At 42.8% G+C, this 17,532-nt stretch overlaps 1 protein-coding gene across 6 annotated transcripts in view; it reads right to left on the bottom strand.

The window, feature by feature from the left end:
- DNAH3 (dynein axonemal heavy chain 3) overlaps positions 1-17,532 on the bottom strand; it is a 169,477-nt gene that overhangs the window by 10,386 nt on the left and 141,559 nt on the right. For all 6 annotated transcript variants that reach the window (XM_045048191.1, XM_019820825.3, XM_045048190.1 and 3 more), the window contains 4 exons: positions 13,425-15,566; positions 6,358-6,583; positions 3,677-3,921; positions 1,979-2,095 (listed from right to left, as the gene is read on the bottom strand). In XM_045048191.1, the coding sequence (XP_044904126.1) occupies positions 1,979-2,095; positions 3,677-3,921; positions 6,358-6,583; positions 13,425-15,566 (2,730 nt within the window). The remainder of the gene's footprint in view (positions 1-1,978; positions 2,096-3,676; positions 3,922-6,357; positions 6,584-13,424; positions 15,567-17,532) is intronic.

The raw sequence follows: 17,532 nt of genomic DNA, 5'->3' as shown, positions 1-17,532 counted from the left end.
TAATGATCATCCACATCTGGTTTTTCTTTCCTTCCAGGCACATAGGCAAGTTACACTTCTCTGGGTCCCTTGCGGGGGCCAGGTATGGGAGACAACTTCTTGTGCATTTAATTCCTGGCATGAGCCCTTCAGTGCTATTCCTGTGGCAGTGACCACACAAGTATGTGCTGAGACATGGCATCAAAAGTGGGTGGAGCTTCTGCCAGCTGGTAGATAGATAATCACAATGAGCACAGACCCCTGCCATTTCACCCCAGACATGTAGAGTGGCTGAGAAATGGACCTTAGATGTCTTACACCCTTGAGATGTGGGGGCTGTTGATTCTCCTGGCCTAATTAGCCTATGCTGACTGGCCTAGGTGGGAAGTGAGTCTCCTCCAAGTGGGCTGACACGGTCAGGGAAGGTTGCTTTATGGGCTCCAGGAAGTCCCATACTAAGACCTTATCCTAGGGCAAGTATGCACTCATTCTCCATTCTGAAGAACAGCCCTGGCATATGCTTCTGTGTGACCTGAAATGAGAGGAAAATGACTCACTTCTTTAGAGAAGTTCTTTCACCAAACTAATATCCACTGAGCTTATGTTGTGCATGTCACTTGGGGTTTCATTTTAGGGGACAGCGTACTGCGTTAAGTAAGGTCTATGTGACCTTTTACAACCGAACTTAATCACTCTGAAGTACGATTTCTCAATCTTAGCAGTATTAACAGGTTGTACTGGATAGTTCTGTGTGGTGAGGGCTGTTCTATGCATTGTGGGTTGTTCAGCAGCATCCCTGGCCTCTACCCAGTAGCATCTCTATTTAGTGGTGGCAAGCAAAAATGTCTCCAGACATTGCCAAATGTCCCCTGGGGGACAAAACTGCCCTTTGTTGAGAACCACTGCTCTAAGGCCTCAGTCTCATTGACTCTAAAATGGGGTCACTAACATGAAGCTCATAAGGTTACTGTGAAGACTCAAGGTGATGATTGTGTATATATGGAGCATCTGCCACACAGTCGGGGAAAGGATCCACACAAACTCCTTAACATATGGAGCTGAGGAAGGAACTTGTATGTAATCTTTAAAAAAAAATTTTTTTTTAATGTTTTTATTTCTGAGACAGAGACAGAGCATGAGTGGGGGAGGGGCAGAGAGAAAGGGAGACACAGAATCTGAAGCAGGCCCCAGGCTCTGAGCTGTTAGCACAAAGCCCGACAAGGGGCTCGAACTCACAAACCGCGAGATCATGACCTGAGCCGAAGTCTGACGCTTAACTGACTGAGCCACCCAGGTGCCCCCGTAATATTGAAGACACCAGGGTTTTCCAACTGTGCTTCATTTTGACCTTCCGCCATGGTATTCCACTCGCTTTACCCATCTATATTTTATCTCCTATCTCTGGGCCTACATGATGTGTTCCATGAGGGAAGCAACCAAGTTCTATCCATTTACATTCTTCTATATCACGTACTAGTAAATATCTGAGTGACTAATAAAAGGTCACTGTAGACTGCTTTAATATAAAACAGCAAGTGATGTTTTCACTTTAGGATACCTGTGCTAGGAACGCTCTCCTTCTTTTTTCCCACTGCCTACCCTGCTTTCTTCTTCCACTTGTAAAACTCCTATTCATCCCTCAAAACCCATCCTTTATGCCTTCAGGAAGTATTTCATGATCACCCCCTACCCCATCCCTGAGATTTAATCACTGCATTGCCTTTCGACTTTATAAATGTTTCCCTTGCTGAATTTATGACTGTACTGTCATTTATTTCTTTATATATATTTTTTCCTTTGTGGACTGTGAGCCACTTGAAGGTAGGAATCGTATCTTCGTTTTTTATAACATCTGTCATGGTGACCAGCATTAGTAAGAGCTCAATGTTTGTTGAAAGAATGATTGAGTAAGTAAATGAATGGAGGTGGAACCAGAAGAGCAGAGGGGTGGAGTAGGATACTGGACATTTATAACTGCAAAGCTTCCTCCCAGAAATACCTGTCAGGTAAGTCAGGGCATCAAATGGCACCTCCTTGTAGTCGTTCAGAAACATCTGGATCTGCCGCATACTAATCCGCAGGTCAGATTCATTGAATTCATAAGGAATATTCCAGCCTGCACAAAGCATAGAAGAATTAGAGACTTCAGTGCCAAGAGCTCATAATTCCACTCAAACATTGAGCTGTAGAGTTAAGCATCATGTGGAGCAGCAGCCTCTTTCAGTCCCATGAATATCAAGTACCAGGCCAACTATTAGCCCTGACATTTACTGCCAATGTGGGAGCCATTCTGCCTGAGAAAACATCCATTCTAAAATCAATTTTCTTATGGATCTCCCCATTTGTTAAGGTAGATGTTAATATGCTGGGATTTGTGGAATGAGAATAATTCACCCTGGCTGGAATACTGTGGTAATGCACAGGGTTCCAAAAATAACACTAAAGCATAGCTAGAGAGCAATATCTTATGATTAGGCAACAGAACTAAATCAGCTTGGAGAATTCCCCTCCTCATGCTCATGGGAAAAATGGGATGGCCAGCCTTGAAGAAACTATCAAGGGTATTTTCAAGGGTATAATGATAAATGCCCAGAGGGGCTGGAAAAGTGACATAAATATGTGAAGTGGGCACAGTGTAAGACAGCAGAGTTCAGTGGGATGTGTGCTCAGCAGGGACATTTAATTTCCTCCTGCACATTTACATTCAAATAAAAATTTAGCAAAATAAAAAATTTGTGTTCTGGCAAAAAAAAACACAACTGGCCTGTTGGCTCCAAGCCAAACTCTTACATGGATTTTTGGAGATCTGGCATGGGTGGGAGAATAGTGGTGGGAGAATATGGTATATGAAACACAGATGTGGTGGGAGTGTCCAGTCCAGGCTGTGTCATCCCTGTACCCCTCAGTGGAATGGTCAGGTGGTCTGGGAAGCTAACAGGGGCTGTGGGTGGTGGGAGGAGGAAAGGAAGAAGATGCTCAGAGAGAATCGCCAAGAGGACAGTTTGCCTCCATATTTAAGCCAAAAGAACAGCTGAAAATGCATCGCCTTGGGCCATTTCAAGGCTGTTGAACAAAATCAGAGGTAGCCCAACCTTTAAACCATGTGGATATGGAATCTGTATTTAGCAGTTGGATGTTCTGCTCTAACAAGAGCATTAAGTTAAGATAAAGTAGTAAGTTAGGCCATGGACAGGATATGTTAATAATGAAATTTATTTTTAGTTTTTCAAGAAGAAACACAGGCAAATGTCCCAGTTGTACTTCCTTCATTGTTATGCACATGTTTAGAGAACTACTCAAAATTTCATAAATTACCTGGTGACAACTCCCTGGAAAATGGCCATTGTACCTAAGATAGGCAAATACTCACCAAAGGGAAGGGCTTACAATTTTTTCATTAACATATTACTTCAATAATTAGGAGACCTCTAATTTTGGAGCAACATCTCTTTTCTTGACATTGATAGTGACCTAATTATAGGGTTGTCAAATTTATCAAATAAAAATACAGGACAGTCAGTGAAATTTTAATTTCACTTAAACAAATCATGTTTAGTCTAAGTATGTCCCAAATATTACATGGAATATACTTATACAGCATTTTACTGGCAACCTTATCGGAGTATAAACTTGAACACATATCTGCATTTGTCTGTGATCTGTACCCCAGCAGCCCAGGTACACTGTCATCGCTTACCTAAGGGTCCAAAGTTTCTCCTTTCTTGAACAATGGCGTGGAAGAAACATAGCCCGAACAACAGCTTCTGCCATATGACTGCCTTTGTACAGCTTTGGAAAAACACGGGGTCCGAGATGGGGTCATTGAGATAGGAGCGCAAAAGGTTGGCCCGCAGCCCTTTGGGGGGCTCATTGGTCATTTTGATCCCATTTTGGAGAATGCTGACTGGAAATTTCTCTGATGGATAGCTGGTTAACCAGAGTCTGGAAGAATAACAGATCTAACTATTTAGAGCAATGCAGTAAGTTATATTAAAAAGCGATAACAAAAAATAATAGCCACCATTTATTAAGCACTACTGGATGCCAAACCCCATGATAAGAATTTAATATATGTCCCTTCCTTGACCCTCTCAGCCACCCTATGTGAAGGGATTAGCTATTCCCTTATACCAGGGAGGAAACGGAGGCATGCAAAGGTCAACTGGATTTTTCAAGGACACACTACTTAGAAGCAACTGAAATGGGATGTGAACTCAGGGCTCCTTGACTCCAAAGGCCATCTTAAACACCACACCATATTCCTCCCCTGCAAGACTACCTGAGAATCTACTAGGTCAGTACGATACCTGGCACCCCAGGAGTTGCCAGGAGGGAAGGGAAGAGGCCATAAACAGGTAGATTGAGGTCCGACTTCAGGCTGCAGTTAGGTGATATTTAGCTCATACCATGCAAACCAACACAAGGCTACAACATAGTTTGAAGTAGCTGCCAACTTTTAAAAAAACTGGGACTTTCTTTTAAAATTCTTGATTCCCATCTTCCCTTTAAAATAATGAGAAAATCTGAACACAAGGGGCCTGCACTCCTGCATGGCAATAGTCACTTGGTATTAGGTAGTCACTGCTCTTCTCTAAAGGTCATGCATGGGCCTCTAGTTCACTGCAGTCCCCACCACTCTCCGTTGATGTCCAACACTGACGCTGACTGCCCATGATGACTGCCACTGTACTGTGGGAACTGGAATATCTCCTGTGGCCAAGTCCTCTTCATTCATATATGTTATTCCTGGCTCCTATAGGCACTTGGGGTAATAACTTTTGTGTTAGGATCATATTACAGAAGACCATAATATCAGCATAAATAATTTTTTGTTCAATGTTCATTGTATCATTGATGGTGCTTAATCAAGCCACCATCCCAAACCAAACAGAATTCTTGAAACTAATTGGATTCCTTTAAACTCTTCTATGGATTTTATAGGAGTCTTACATGTATATAATAAACCATTGCCTAATCTGGCTTTGTAAATAAACACCAAACACTTTCCTATTTTCAGGCAAACATGACTAAAATGAAAATAACCAGGGGCACCTGAGTTAAGCATCTGACTTTTGCTCAGGTCATGATCTCATGGCTTGTGAGTTCAAGCCGTGGGTCGGGCTCTGTGCTAATAGCTCAGAGCCCGGAGCCTACTTTGGATTCTGTGTCTCCCTCTCTCTCTGCCTCTCCCCCACTTGTGCGCTCTCTCTCTCTCTCTCTCTCTCTCTCTCTCTCTCTCTTTCTCAAAAATAAACATTAAAAAGAAAGAAAGAAGGAAAGGAAGGAAGGAAGGAAGGAAGGAAGGAAGGAAGGAAGGAAGAAAGAAAGAAAGAAAGAAAGAAAGAAAGAAAGAAAGAAAGAATAACCAGCAAACTTTGTAGCCTAAAACAGGAGTTGGCAAACCTTTCCTGTAAACGGTCAAAGAGTAAATTTTTAGGCTCTGCAAGCCATATGGTTTCGGTTAGAACTACTTATATTGTGAAAGCAGTCACAATAGACAGGCTATGAATGAGCATGGCTCTATTTCAATAAAACTTTATTTATGGACACTGAAATTTGAATTTCATATAATTTTCATGTGTCACGAAATATTGTTGTTTTGATTTTTTTTCAACCATCTAAAAATGTAAAAACTCTTCTTAGCATATAGGCCATACAAATCAGGTAGCAGGCTGTATTTGAACTACAGCCTGTAGTTCGCTGACCTCTTGCCTGGAATAAGAGAACATTTGAGTTGAAAAGGGCTTTGAAGTCTGTCTGGTTCATCTCATCATTTTGTATACGCAAAAATTGAGGCCCAGTTTTGCTAGGCTTTAAAATTCACACAAAAAGTAGGTAGCTCTTTCCAGTATTGATTAAAATTCCACAGAGCCCAAGAAATACAGGTTAGAGCAGCATGGACATTGGTGCCTACACTACAGGTGAGATTTCTTCCATGACAATTTTAAAAATCAGATTTACTGACATTTAATCTACTTTCCCAGACACATCTATTATATCCCCCAACAACTTCTCATAGTATATACCCCGTATTCATAGAATAACTTCTCAGTGTTTCCTTCATATGCATCTTTGCTTTTATAGATGCTATCCCTTCCGGCTGGAATGTCCTTCCTGCAAAACTATCATCTTTCAAAACCCCAGGCAACTGTCAGGCCTCTAGGTACTCCCCAGCTTTCCCTTCCCTTTTCTGTGCTCCATGGTTCTTATTCAAACGAGTACAGCAGGTACTGCATGGCATCAACATCATTCATCCATGGTCTGTTTTCTGCTAGATGAGAACTGCGTTTGCTCATCTTAGCACTCCCAGCCACCAGCATGACATCTGAAGCTCAAGATTGGAGCCCCGAAACAGGTAGTGGTGGGGCAGCACCTCACCTGAATCTGATGTTAGTGCTTTCAGGAACAATCACCTCCTCACAGATCTTCTCCAGTGTAGGCATCCAGCTTGTGGCCAGGTGGCAGTTCTGTAACACCACCCAGGTCCCATCTTTGATGGCAGTGTTGATCATTTTGGCAGCAATTGAGCCTTGGCCTTGGCCAAGGGAGATGGTTTGTGTTCTGGTGCCTCCCATGCCAAGATCATCAGCAAACTTCAGCAGGCCTGAGACCAGGAAGAAAAGGGTTTTTTTTGAAAGAGGACAGGCTAGCTAAGACCATATTAACAGGGACTATGCAGAAAGAAGGGCTACATCAAAATTCTGGACTCGGAAAGAAACTCACCGGCTTCTGTCAATTACAAAAATAAGCATCTCTATGGGGAAGCTTTAGACTTCTTTTAAGAGGATGAATGAAGCTACTATTGATTCCTCTTTTGTTCTGAATACATAGACATTCTTTTTTTTAAGTTTTAAAAAAATGTTTATTTATTTTTGAGAGAGAGAGAGAGAGAGAGGGAGAGAGAGAACATGAGAAGGGGACGGGCAGAGAGAGAGGGAGACACAGAAGCAGGCTCCAGGCTCTGAGCTGTCAGCACAGAGCCCAGCCTGGGGCTTGAGCCCACAAACCACAAGATCATGACCTGAGCCAAAGTCAGATGCTTAACCAACCAACTGAGCCACGCAGGAGCCCCTCTAAGTTTTTTTTTAAAGTAATCTCTACCCCCAGCATGGAGCTTGAACTCATGACCCCAAGATGAAGAGCCTCATTCTCTTTGAACTGAGCCAGCCAGGTGCCCCAGGCATTCTTTATTTAAAATAATTACAAACTGAATTATACAATACAAACAATAACAAAAAAAAAAAAATAGAGTCTGACAGAATTTCCCAGGTGCCAAAAATGAAGAGGGAACTCAAAACTAAAGAGATGAACACACAACCAAAGAACTAGAAACTGGGTTGTTACAAATGTATTTTACTAGAAAAATAGGCATTTGTACAGTGAAATTTCAAGTAAGTCTCTTTCTCTTCTCTTTTCCTCTGAGGCAGCCAATGTTACTAGCTTTTTGTGAATCCTTCCAAACATATTTTATGCATTAAATAAATGCATATATACTATTATGTGAACTGCAGAATACTACATTTGCTTCTTTCACTTAGATGTTTTCCACATCAATACAGGCACAGCTCAGAGATATTGCGGGTTTGGTTCCAAACCATCGCAATAAAGTGAATGATGCAATAAAACGAGCAAATGATTTTTTTTTGGCCTCCCAGTGCATATAAAAGTTATGTTTACACTACAATATTACCCATTAAGTGTGCAGTAGTATTATGTCTAAAAAACAATGTATGTACCTTAATTTAAAAATATTTTATTGCTAAAAAATGCTATCATCTGAGCTTTCAGTAAGTTATAATCACTGATCACAGATCACCATGAAAAACAATGGAAAAGTTTGAAATATTGCCAAGAATTACCAAAATGTGACCCAGAGACATGAAGTGAGCAAATGTTGTTGGAAAAATGGCACCAATACTCTTCCTGTCATCTTGGAGCCTGTGGCGGCCTGCTGGAAACAGGACTCCTAAAACGACAAATATGTCTGGAAGGCTGTGGTCCAAGGCCAATTTTCTTTGGAACCAGAGGGAGCACACGGCACTTCTTAAAATTGAAGGTGTTTATGCTCAACATGAAACTGAATTCTATCTACGCAAGAGATGTGCTTATGTGTACAAAGCAAAGAACAACACAGTAATTCCTGGTGGCAAACTGAAGAAAACCAGAATACTCTGGGGAAAAGTAATTCATGCTCATGGAAACAGTGCCATGTTTTGTGCCAAGTTTCAAAGCAACCTTCCTGCTAAGGCCACTGACCACAAAAATCTGTGTGATGCTGTACTCCTTAAGGATTTAAACTTAACTGAGAGGTACCCGGGTTGCTCAAATATTCGACTTCGGCTCAGGTCATGATCTCTCAGTTCGTGAGTTCAAGCCCCACATCAGACTCTCTGCTGTCAGTGCTGAGCCTGCTTCAGATCCTCTGTCTCCCTCTCTCTCTGTCCCTCCCCTGCTAGTGTGCACACATGTGCTTTCTCACTCTCAAAAATAAACATTCCTTAAAAAAAACTCTCCTTAGTTAGACATTCTGTCATTAAAAAAATACATACATACATACATACATACATACATAAATGTGTAGATTTGTTCTCTTAAAAAAATAAGAAAAGTGGAACTGATAGGTTGCTTGATGCAGGGTTGCCACAAACCTTCAATGTGCAAAACAAACAAACAAACAAAAAACCGGATCTGCAAAGTGCAGTAAGGTAGAGCACAATAAAACAAGTTATGCCTGTACATACAGAAAAGTCTTATTCTTTTTCATGGTTACATAGCATTTCACGATTGGAATATACCATACTTTATTTAACCAATCTGGATGTTGGGTGATTGTGGACACATAACTTTTGCACTCATAAGAAATGGGGGGCTAGAACCGAGACTTTTGTAGACAGTTGGGACCTTCAAAGCGCTGCACCTTTACGTTAAGGTGGCCAGAAATCTGGCTACTGGTCTAGAAGCAATGCAGAAGCTCATTGGTGGAAAAAATAACTCTCTGCTGAGAACACAAAACACTAAGCCTTTGCCACATGTGGATGAAGGGTGTGGGTTTATAGTACCTGTGGGTGGGATTCCCCAACTGAGAAATTTCCCATAAAATTGATATAGAATGGGGGCACCTGGGTGGCTTAGTTGGTTAAGCACCCGACTGTCCATTTTGGCTCAGGTCATGATCTCATGGTTTCGTGAGTTTGAGCCCCATGTCAGGCTCTGCACACGCCTCTGTGAGGTCACGCACTCCGTGTGACAGTGTGGAGCCTGCTTGGGCTTCTCTTTCCCTCTCTGTTTGCCTCACCCCTGCTCATGTTGTCTCTGTCTCTCTCAAAATAAATAAATAAACTTAAAAAAAATTGATCTAGAGTGGCAACCCCCCCTGGGGCATCAGTGTTTGCATATGCAAAGTCGTTCTGTTAGGGCACTCCTAAAACCCAAGGTATTAGGAGACTCCCACAAAAGAACACAGAATTGCTTATTGTGAACTCACAATAAAAAATTACAAGCTACATGAGGAAATATATCACTATAAGGGATAGCACATAAAACAATCAGGAGAATTAATACTCCACAGATTATATATGAACTCTGTTATGAGCCCAATTATGTCTCTTTCAAATCCATATGTTGAAGCCCTAATTCCCAGGACCTCAGAATGTGGCTGTATTTGGAGATGGGGTCTTTAAAGAGGTAATTAAGTTAAAATGAGGTCAACAGGGCAGGTCCTAATCCAACAGGACTGGTGTCCTTAAAAGAGGAGGAGAATGGAACAATGACATACTCACAGAGAGAAGACCATATAAAGACATAGGGAGAAGATGACACAGGGAGAAACTGGCCACAAACAAGCCAAGGTCTCAGAAGAAATTAACCCTGCCGACACCCTGATTTTGGATGTTTAGTTTCCAGAATTGAGAGAAAATAAATCTCTCTTATTTAAACCACTGAGTCTTTGATATTTATTTATAGCAGCCCTAGCAGATTAATATAATTTCTGAAAAAGACCATGAACGGGGTGCCTGGGTGGTGCAGTCGGTTAAGCGTCCGACTTCAGCCAGGTCACGATCTCACGGTCCATGAGTTCGAGCCCCGTGTCGGGCTCTGGGCTGATGGCTCAGAGCCTGGAGCCTGTTTCCGATTCTGTGTCTCCCTCTCTCTCTGCCCCTCCCCCGTTCATGCTCTGTCTCTCTCTGTCCCAAAAATAAATAAATGTTGAAAAAAAAAATTTTAAATGAAAAAGACCATGAACGAAATACATCTAAAAATCAATAAAGGAGGACCACAAAGCATAATAAAATTCACAGTCCTACGAGAAAAGAAATACATGGATTTGGAATAAAACAAATAAAACTTCTAGAAATGGAAAGCACTGTCACTGCAGATAAAAACTCAAAGTACTGATTAAAAGCACAGGGTAGAGACAGCCAGAAAGAATTAGTGAGCAGTAAGGTCTGCAATCAATGATCCATCCAGTAGTACTCATATTGTGGTTTCCAAATCCTGTGGCCTGTTTTGAAAGAACTGGAGTTCCTTAGAGAAATGTCTGTACAAGATGAGCCCAGAATACATGCTAATTCTATACGGCAAGGATGCTATATAAAACCACCGGGGTTATGTGAAAACTACTAGGCATGAAGGGGCCCCTACAGGCTAGAGACTGAATGATTTGAAAACCAAAAAGAATAGTAAATAATAAAACACCACCATGTTTGAAACACCCACTATGTTAAAATCTATGCATTCACAATGGCACAAAGAAAATCTTATTGCTTAAGTAACTTCACAGGATGCCAGGGCACTAATTTATTAATATGAAGTTTGAGAAATCAAGAGAATGAACCAAGTGTCTATTCTGCTGGTCCTTTTTGAGCTATAGTCAGAGTAAACCAAAGAGTTGACCAAGGAAATTTTTCTTCATAGAGGAGTTCCAGCGAATAAATGCAAACATAGTTGACAGAATTAAAATACCATTTTGTAGCCCCTAATGAAATAATGGATCTGGGGATTGATTTTTTTAAGACCACTAAAATCATCAGGTCAGTTGTTTCCAAAACATACTGGAATTATCTGAAAGACTTCTTTTTTCTTTTTTTAATGATTGTTTATTTTTGAGACAGAGAGAGAGAGAGAGAGAGAGCAAGAGAGAGCATGTAAGCAGGGGAAGGGCAGAGAGAAAGGGAGACACAGAATCTGAAGCAGGCTCCAGGCTCTGAACTATCAGTACAGACCCTGACGCTGGGCTCAAACCCAAGAATCATGAGATCATAATCTGAGCCAAAGTTGGACACTTAACCAACTGAGCCACCCAGGCGCCCCTACCTGAAAAGATTCTAAAACACAATGCCTGGGCCTCATTGACAAAGATTTTAATTTAATTGGTTGAGGGTGTGGCGTGCACATGGAGGTTTTTCTTAGTCTGCCCCCTGCCCCTCAAACTAGGTGATTCCATTGTGCAGCCAAGATTGAGAACCATCACATTAGCTGTGAGGCCGATGGGAAACTTTACAAGGGAAGCAGAATGGGAAGGTGGATCACAATGACAGTGCCTGAGTCCACTGATAAAACTTAATCAGAAAGGGAAAGACAATCAGATAGTATATGCTTCCTGGTGTGAGGCACTACAAGGGACACAGTACCCGTGAGGTCTCCTGGGAAGTTATCCAAGTTAAATCTGATCAGGCCTCTAGCACAGACAGACAGGAATATGCAACATATGCCACTGGACACAACTGGCCCATCCTTTGCCAGCACATCATCATTTTACAGACCATAGTATGACCTTTCCTCCATTTCTCTTTACCTTTCCTGGTTTACCCTCATTGCTCTAATTTAAATCTGCCACATAAAGGACATAGGGGTTAAAATAAAGCTACTAGAAAGGGACCATGAATTTATCTTTGACAATAACACTGTGGTATGGGAGCGTGGAAAGGGTACTAGTTCGTTTCAGCTCCCTCCTCCGACTTCCTCCCTGGTGCACAGCTGCCAGCTTTCCATCCAGGTCAGGATAAGTGTCAAACACCTCAGGGGTTACAAAAGAATGGCAACCTTGTCATTTGCATTTCTGGTACTTTTCTTCATTCAGCCACAGAGAAAATGAAAGCTTTGAGATCCAGCGGAACAGAAAACAAATCTATTTCTGTCAATAACTCATACCTGTTAATATGCAATAATTGATTTCTGGAAAGATACACAAACCAGTAATAATGGTTACTTCTGGAAGGGTTAGGAGGAAGATATACCTTTCACTCTGCACCAGGGTTTCTCAACCTCAGCACTACTGACATTTTGGGCCAAATAATCCTTTGTTGTGGGGGACTGTCCTGTGCACTGCAGGATGTTTATTTAGTAGCATCCTTGGGCTCAATCTACTGGATGCTAGTAGCACCCCCTACTTGTGACAAAAAACGTTTCACCACTTTGCCAAATGTCCCTTGAGGGGGCAAAATGGCCCTGGTGGAGCCACAGTCCTATACTTTTCTACATTGATTTTTTTTTTTTTTTTACTATATACAGTTATACACAGTATTAGTCATTACACTTTAATTGGGGGCACCTGGGTGGTTCAGGTGGTTGAGCATCTGACTCTTGATTTCTGTTCAGTCATGATCTCACAGTTCATAAGTTTGAGCCCCACTTTGGGCTCCACACTGTCAGTGCAGAACCTGCTTAGCATTCTCTCTCTCCCTCTCTCTCTCTGCCCCTCAACTCACACACATGCATAGGCACACACTCTCTCACTTTCTATGTTTCTTCTTTTTAAAATGTTTATCTATCTTTTTGAGAGACAGAGAGACAGAACACCAAGTGGGGAGGGGCAGAAAGACAGGGAGAGACAGAATCTGAAGCAGGCTCCAGGCTCTGAGCTGTCAGCACAGAGCCTGGCATGGGGCTTGAACTCCTGAACCATGAGACTATGACCTGAGCCAAAGTCGGATGCTTATCTGACTGAGCCACCCAGATGCCCCCTCTCTCTCAAAATAAACCAACATTTAAAAAAAACCTTTAATTTAAAAATTAAAAGAAAAGAGAAAAGCCTAATTTAGAGAGGCAATAGTATTAGAAAATGGTTTAGGATGAAGATGATAAACTACCACCCAGTAGGCTAAATCTAGTCCTGGTCTGGCCCTCACAATTTTTAGGAAAGAATTTGAATGAGTTATCAGGCTGTAAAAATGGGTGATTTCTGCATTTCTGATTTCTCTTGAAAAATCAGGTGACCTAGCCTTCCTGGGCTCACATTATCAGAATGGCATGGTGCTTCGGGGCTGAAGAGGGCTTTCTTTAGGTGGGAAAAGAAATATTCAGTGGCCTCACCCTCACCTTCACCTGTTAACTGTTCACATTTCAAAGCATCTGAGTTTGAGATTCTTGCTGGAAGGGACACGCTGTTGTCATCCATTCATGCATCCTGGGGTATTTATGTTCTTCACACAACATTCTGCCCTTACCTGCCATTGGGTCCGCACCTGGAGACAACACAAAAATCAACGGTGCACAACAACTGGAATCATTGTAGGACTCCTGGAGATCAAAGGTAGGGGCTTCAATGTATACACTGCCCATGTGCTCAGCGATGAACTCCCGAATGGCTGGAACCATTTTGTCAGGCCGCAAACATCGTAGGATTACCATCCTCTCCAATCCCTGAAGGAACTTCCAAGATCCAGGGAATGTCTCCTCATGGGGCCAGGTGGAGTCATAGATAAGCTTCCACTCATCAGCATTTTGTTCTAAATGTTCCATCAGGCCTTTCAGTTTGGGCAATGCCGAGGCACGAACCACTTCCGCCCACGCCTTCTCGGACAGCCATTCAGGAACTGGGTTGGGGAAGGGGTTGTCCAGGGCGACACCTCCAGTTAGAAGGAAATACCAAACCTCCTCATTAATTTGCTTTTTCTCTTTCATGATGCCGATGGTGAGGAGGAGAGAGAAAAGTAGCTTGTCCTTCTCAAACAGAGAGCGGCAGACATTGTTGTAGATGCTGAGGGTAAAATGTTCGATGATGTACTCAATGCGACGGTCCAGTTCTTCACTTTTATTGCTATGAGCCAGGGAATGCACATAGAGGTTTATGAACCATGTCAGGGAGTACTGGTACATTGGCTCGATGTGGGCCAGGTCAGAGATACAGAAGAAGATGGTGGCAGAATGGACAGCCACTGGCTTGTAGCCCATCCGAGTCTGATCGATCTGTGTTTCTGTCACTGAAGCAATTTTCTGTTTCTCAGATATCTCCTCAGACAGCATTTTGGAGGAGGACAAAACTTTGATGGCAGTCTCATCCTCGAGGATGTTGCCCTCAGACAGGGAGAGGACTTCCAAGATCTTATCTTCAATTTCTTTTAGCTGTTTCTTGTTCTTGGCGCTTTCCACAATCAACTCGTTCTTCTTCTCTTCCAGTTCTGGCTTCTCCTTGGCGGCCACAATGCCAAGGAGCTGATCCTGGAGACCTAAGGGTGTGATCATGAAGTTGAGCAGGCAGACTTTCACAGCGACTTCAGGGAGGTAATGTGGGTTCCTCAAATGGGTTGTGATATATAACTTAAAATCCCTGGAGTATTCAATGATGTTTTCACCCAGCCTCATGTACTCAACCCCTTGCTGCTTAAATGTGGACTTGAGCAAGATGGGTTCAATAAATGCATCCAGCTCCTCTCCAACATTTTCTAGCAGGACAGGGGTGCCAAACTGCAGGGCGTTTTCCAACGTCCTCACATAGCTGGCATCTGAGAATTTGATGACGGAGAGCTTATTTGCTTTCTCCATATTCTTGATCCACTTATTGGCCTGCCCCTGAGGGTCAATCATTAAGGCCCAGCGTCTGGAATTGGACACAATGATGCCATTGTCAATGGAGAAGGAGTCAATGGGCAGCCCAGCAATCTGCCAGGCCCGGATTTTTACAGGATCTCCTAATGTGTTGCTGAGACTGAAGTCACTAGAGCCAGGGATGACCTTGTCCTTACACTGGGCCAACCACTGCTTCTGACACCTTGCCCGATAATCCACTGTAAAGGCCCCCAGGTAAGCCACAGTCCCTGAGGACAATAGCACATCCCCTGTTAGATTGGTATAACGGATCCCCAGCTGCCGGGTGGCTTCTGTCCATCTGTCCTTCTCTCCCCCAAGACCACTGATCAGCTTTTCTGCTCTGATCAGTTTCTGGGAGCAGATCTCAATGTTTTCCTCCAAGGTCCTTTTCTTGGTGTTCATCTCCTCAAAGTCAAGATTCAGGGCCTGGAGGCGGTCTTCCACCAGCTTCAGTTCTGCTCGCTTCTGGTTCAGTTTCTGCATCTGTGTGTCCAGCTTCCCCTCGGCCTCTCTCAGCCGCTCCCGTTTGGGAGCCACCACTTTGGCCACGCGATCATACACCTCCATGGCCCTCACCCACTTGCACAGACCTTCGCAGGCAGATGACACATTTTTAATGACAGCTGGCTGGAAATCTGGGTGATCGATGAACCTTTCCCGGATCCGCTTCATGATCGTTGGAGGGATGTTGTCTTTGTCATATGTCTTAAGACTCTCCAAGAATTTCAGATCTCCAAGAATCTTTCTTGAAACTCCCCAGTAATCCTCTATCATTTTACCTATTTGGAACAAGAAATGGATATTGGACTATTATTAAGACATTCTGGCTGAGGGGCGCCTGGGTGGCGCAGTCAGTTAAGCGTCCGACTTCAGCCAGGTCACGATCTTGCGGTCCGTGAGTTCAAGCCCCGCGTCGGGCTCTGGGCTGATGGCTCAGAGCCTGGAGCCTGTTTCCGATTCTGTGTCTCCCTCTCTCTCTGCCCCTCCCCCGCTCATGCTCTGTCTCTCTCTGTCCCAAAAATAAACAAACATTGAAAAAAAAATTAAAAAAAAAAAAAGACATTCTGGCTGAGACTTCAAGATTTGCAATGGCTACTCATATTTGGGGAAAAAAATCCAAGGTCCTACCAAACATTTTTAGTGCAGGAAAATACTCTGTTTAATAACCATAATGATGGATATATGTCATTATATATTTGTCCAAATCCATAAAATGTACAATACCAAGTGTGAACTCTAATATAAACTATGGACTCAGGGTGTTAATGATGTGTCAAAATAGGTTCATCAATTTTAACAAATGTACCACTCTGTTACAACAACAGGGGATGCTATGCATGTGTGTGGGTTAGGGGTATATGAGAAATCTCTGTACCCTTCTCTCAATTTTGCTGTGACCTTAAAATTGCTCTAAAAATATAAAATCTAAATTAAAAAAAAAAAAGAAAAATCTAAGTTTCTTACCATGGTCCAGGAGGCCCACTGAACTCATCTACCTCATCTTTGAGGCCTTGCTCCTTGGACTTTAGTCAGGCAGAACCTTCTTCAACTCCTCAAAGATCTTAAGTGCTTCCCTACCATAAGCCCTTGACCTAGACTGTAAATAGCATCTGCTGGCTCTCAACCAGACTTCAGTTCAATTGTCACCTCCGCTGAGGGGCACCTGGGTGGCTCAATGGGTTAAATGTCAGACTTCTGCTAAGGCCATATCTCACGTTTCATGAGTTCGAGACTCGCATCAGGCTCTGTGCTGACAGCTCAGAGCATAGAGCCTACTTCGGATTCTGTGTCTCCCTCTCTCTCTGCCCCTCCCCTGTTTGCACTCTGTCTCTCTCTCCCTCAAAAATAAACATTAAAAACAATTTTTTTTAAAGTTACTTCTGCTGAGAGCTTTCCCCAGATTTCTATCACTACACTGGGCTACTCTATCCCTCCCCCAGCATTTTCTTTCATCTCAGCTGCTGGAATGTCGATTCCCTTTACATCATTTATCCAACCTGTAATTTTAATGTTTTATTTATTTTTGAAAGACAGAGAGTGACAGAGTGGGGGAGGGGCAGAAAGAGGGAGACAGAGGATCTGAAACGGGCTCCATGCTGTGGGGCTCCCAATGTGGGGCTCAGACTCACAAACCATAAGGCCATGACCTAAGCTGAAGTCAGATGCTTAACTGACTGAACCACCCAGGTGCCTCTGAATACTCCTTTTGAAGACTGGGAGGTGGGCTAGATGGTACCCAATCAGTCCCTGTGAGTGAGTCTCAAGAGAAAGAGCAAGGGTGGGGAAGCAGCATGTAACTATAGAAAAGGCCATCCTTGCCCTGTCCAGAAACAAAGCAGGGCCCTTATTCTCCTCAGCACCCATCCTGCCAATGACTGAGCGAGTCTTGATCCCACCTGGGGCTGCATCCCTTTTGTTGACATGCTGGAAATGAGTTAGAAGCCCTTTTGGCTCACAGCATTGTAAACACCTGCCAACCTCAGGTTAATCAAAAAAAGTTATACTTGAGAAATCATATTAAGTACAATAGGTCAGATGTGTCCTGTTTCTAATGCAAGCACAGTAACCAAACAAGTATTTCTCATGAAAGTTTTTGTCTGCATTCAGGAAAATGATCTGGTTCATTTAAATTCAAGGTACCCAAAATGAATTAAATGGTCTTATGCTCCGTCTTAATGTTCTGGCTAAAGTTGTGTGGGATAAATGAATAATACACACAATTGACTTCAATTTAAAAAAAAAAAG

This window comes from Felis catus, chromosome E3 (genome assembly GCF_018350175.1).
Source record: "Felis catus isolate Fca126 chromosome E3, F.catus_Fca126_mat1.0, whole genome shotgun sequence".
Lineage (NCBI taxonomy): Eukaryota > Metazoa > Chordata > Mammalia > Carnivora > Felidae > Felis > Felis catus.
The sequence above is the reverse complement of the archived record's forward strand: the minus strand, read 5'-3'. Positions and strand labels throughout refer to the sequence as shown.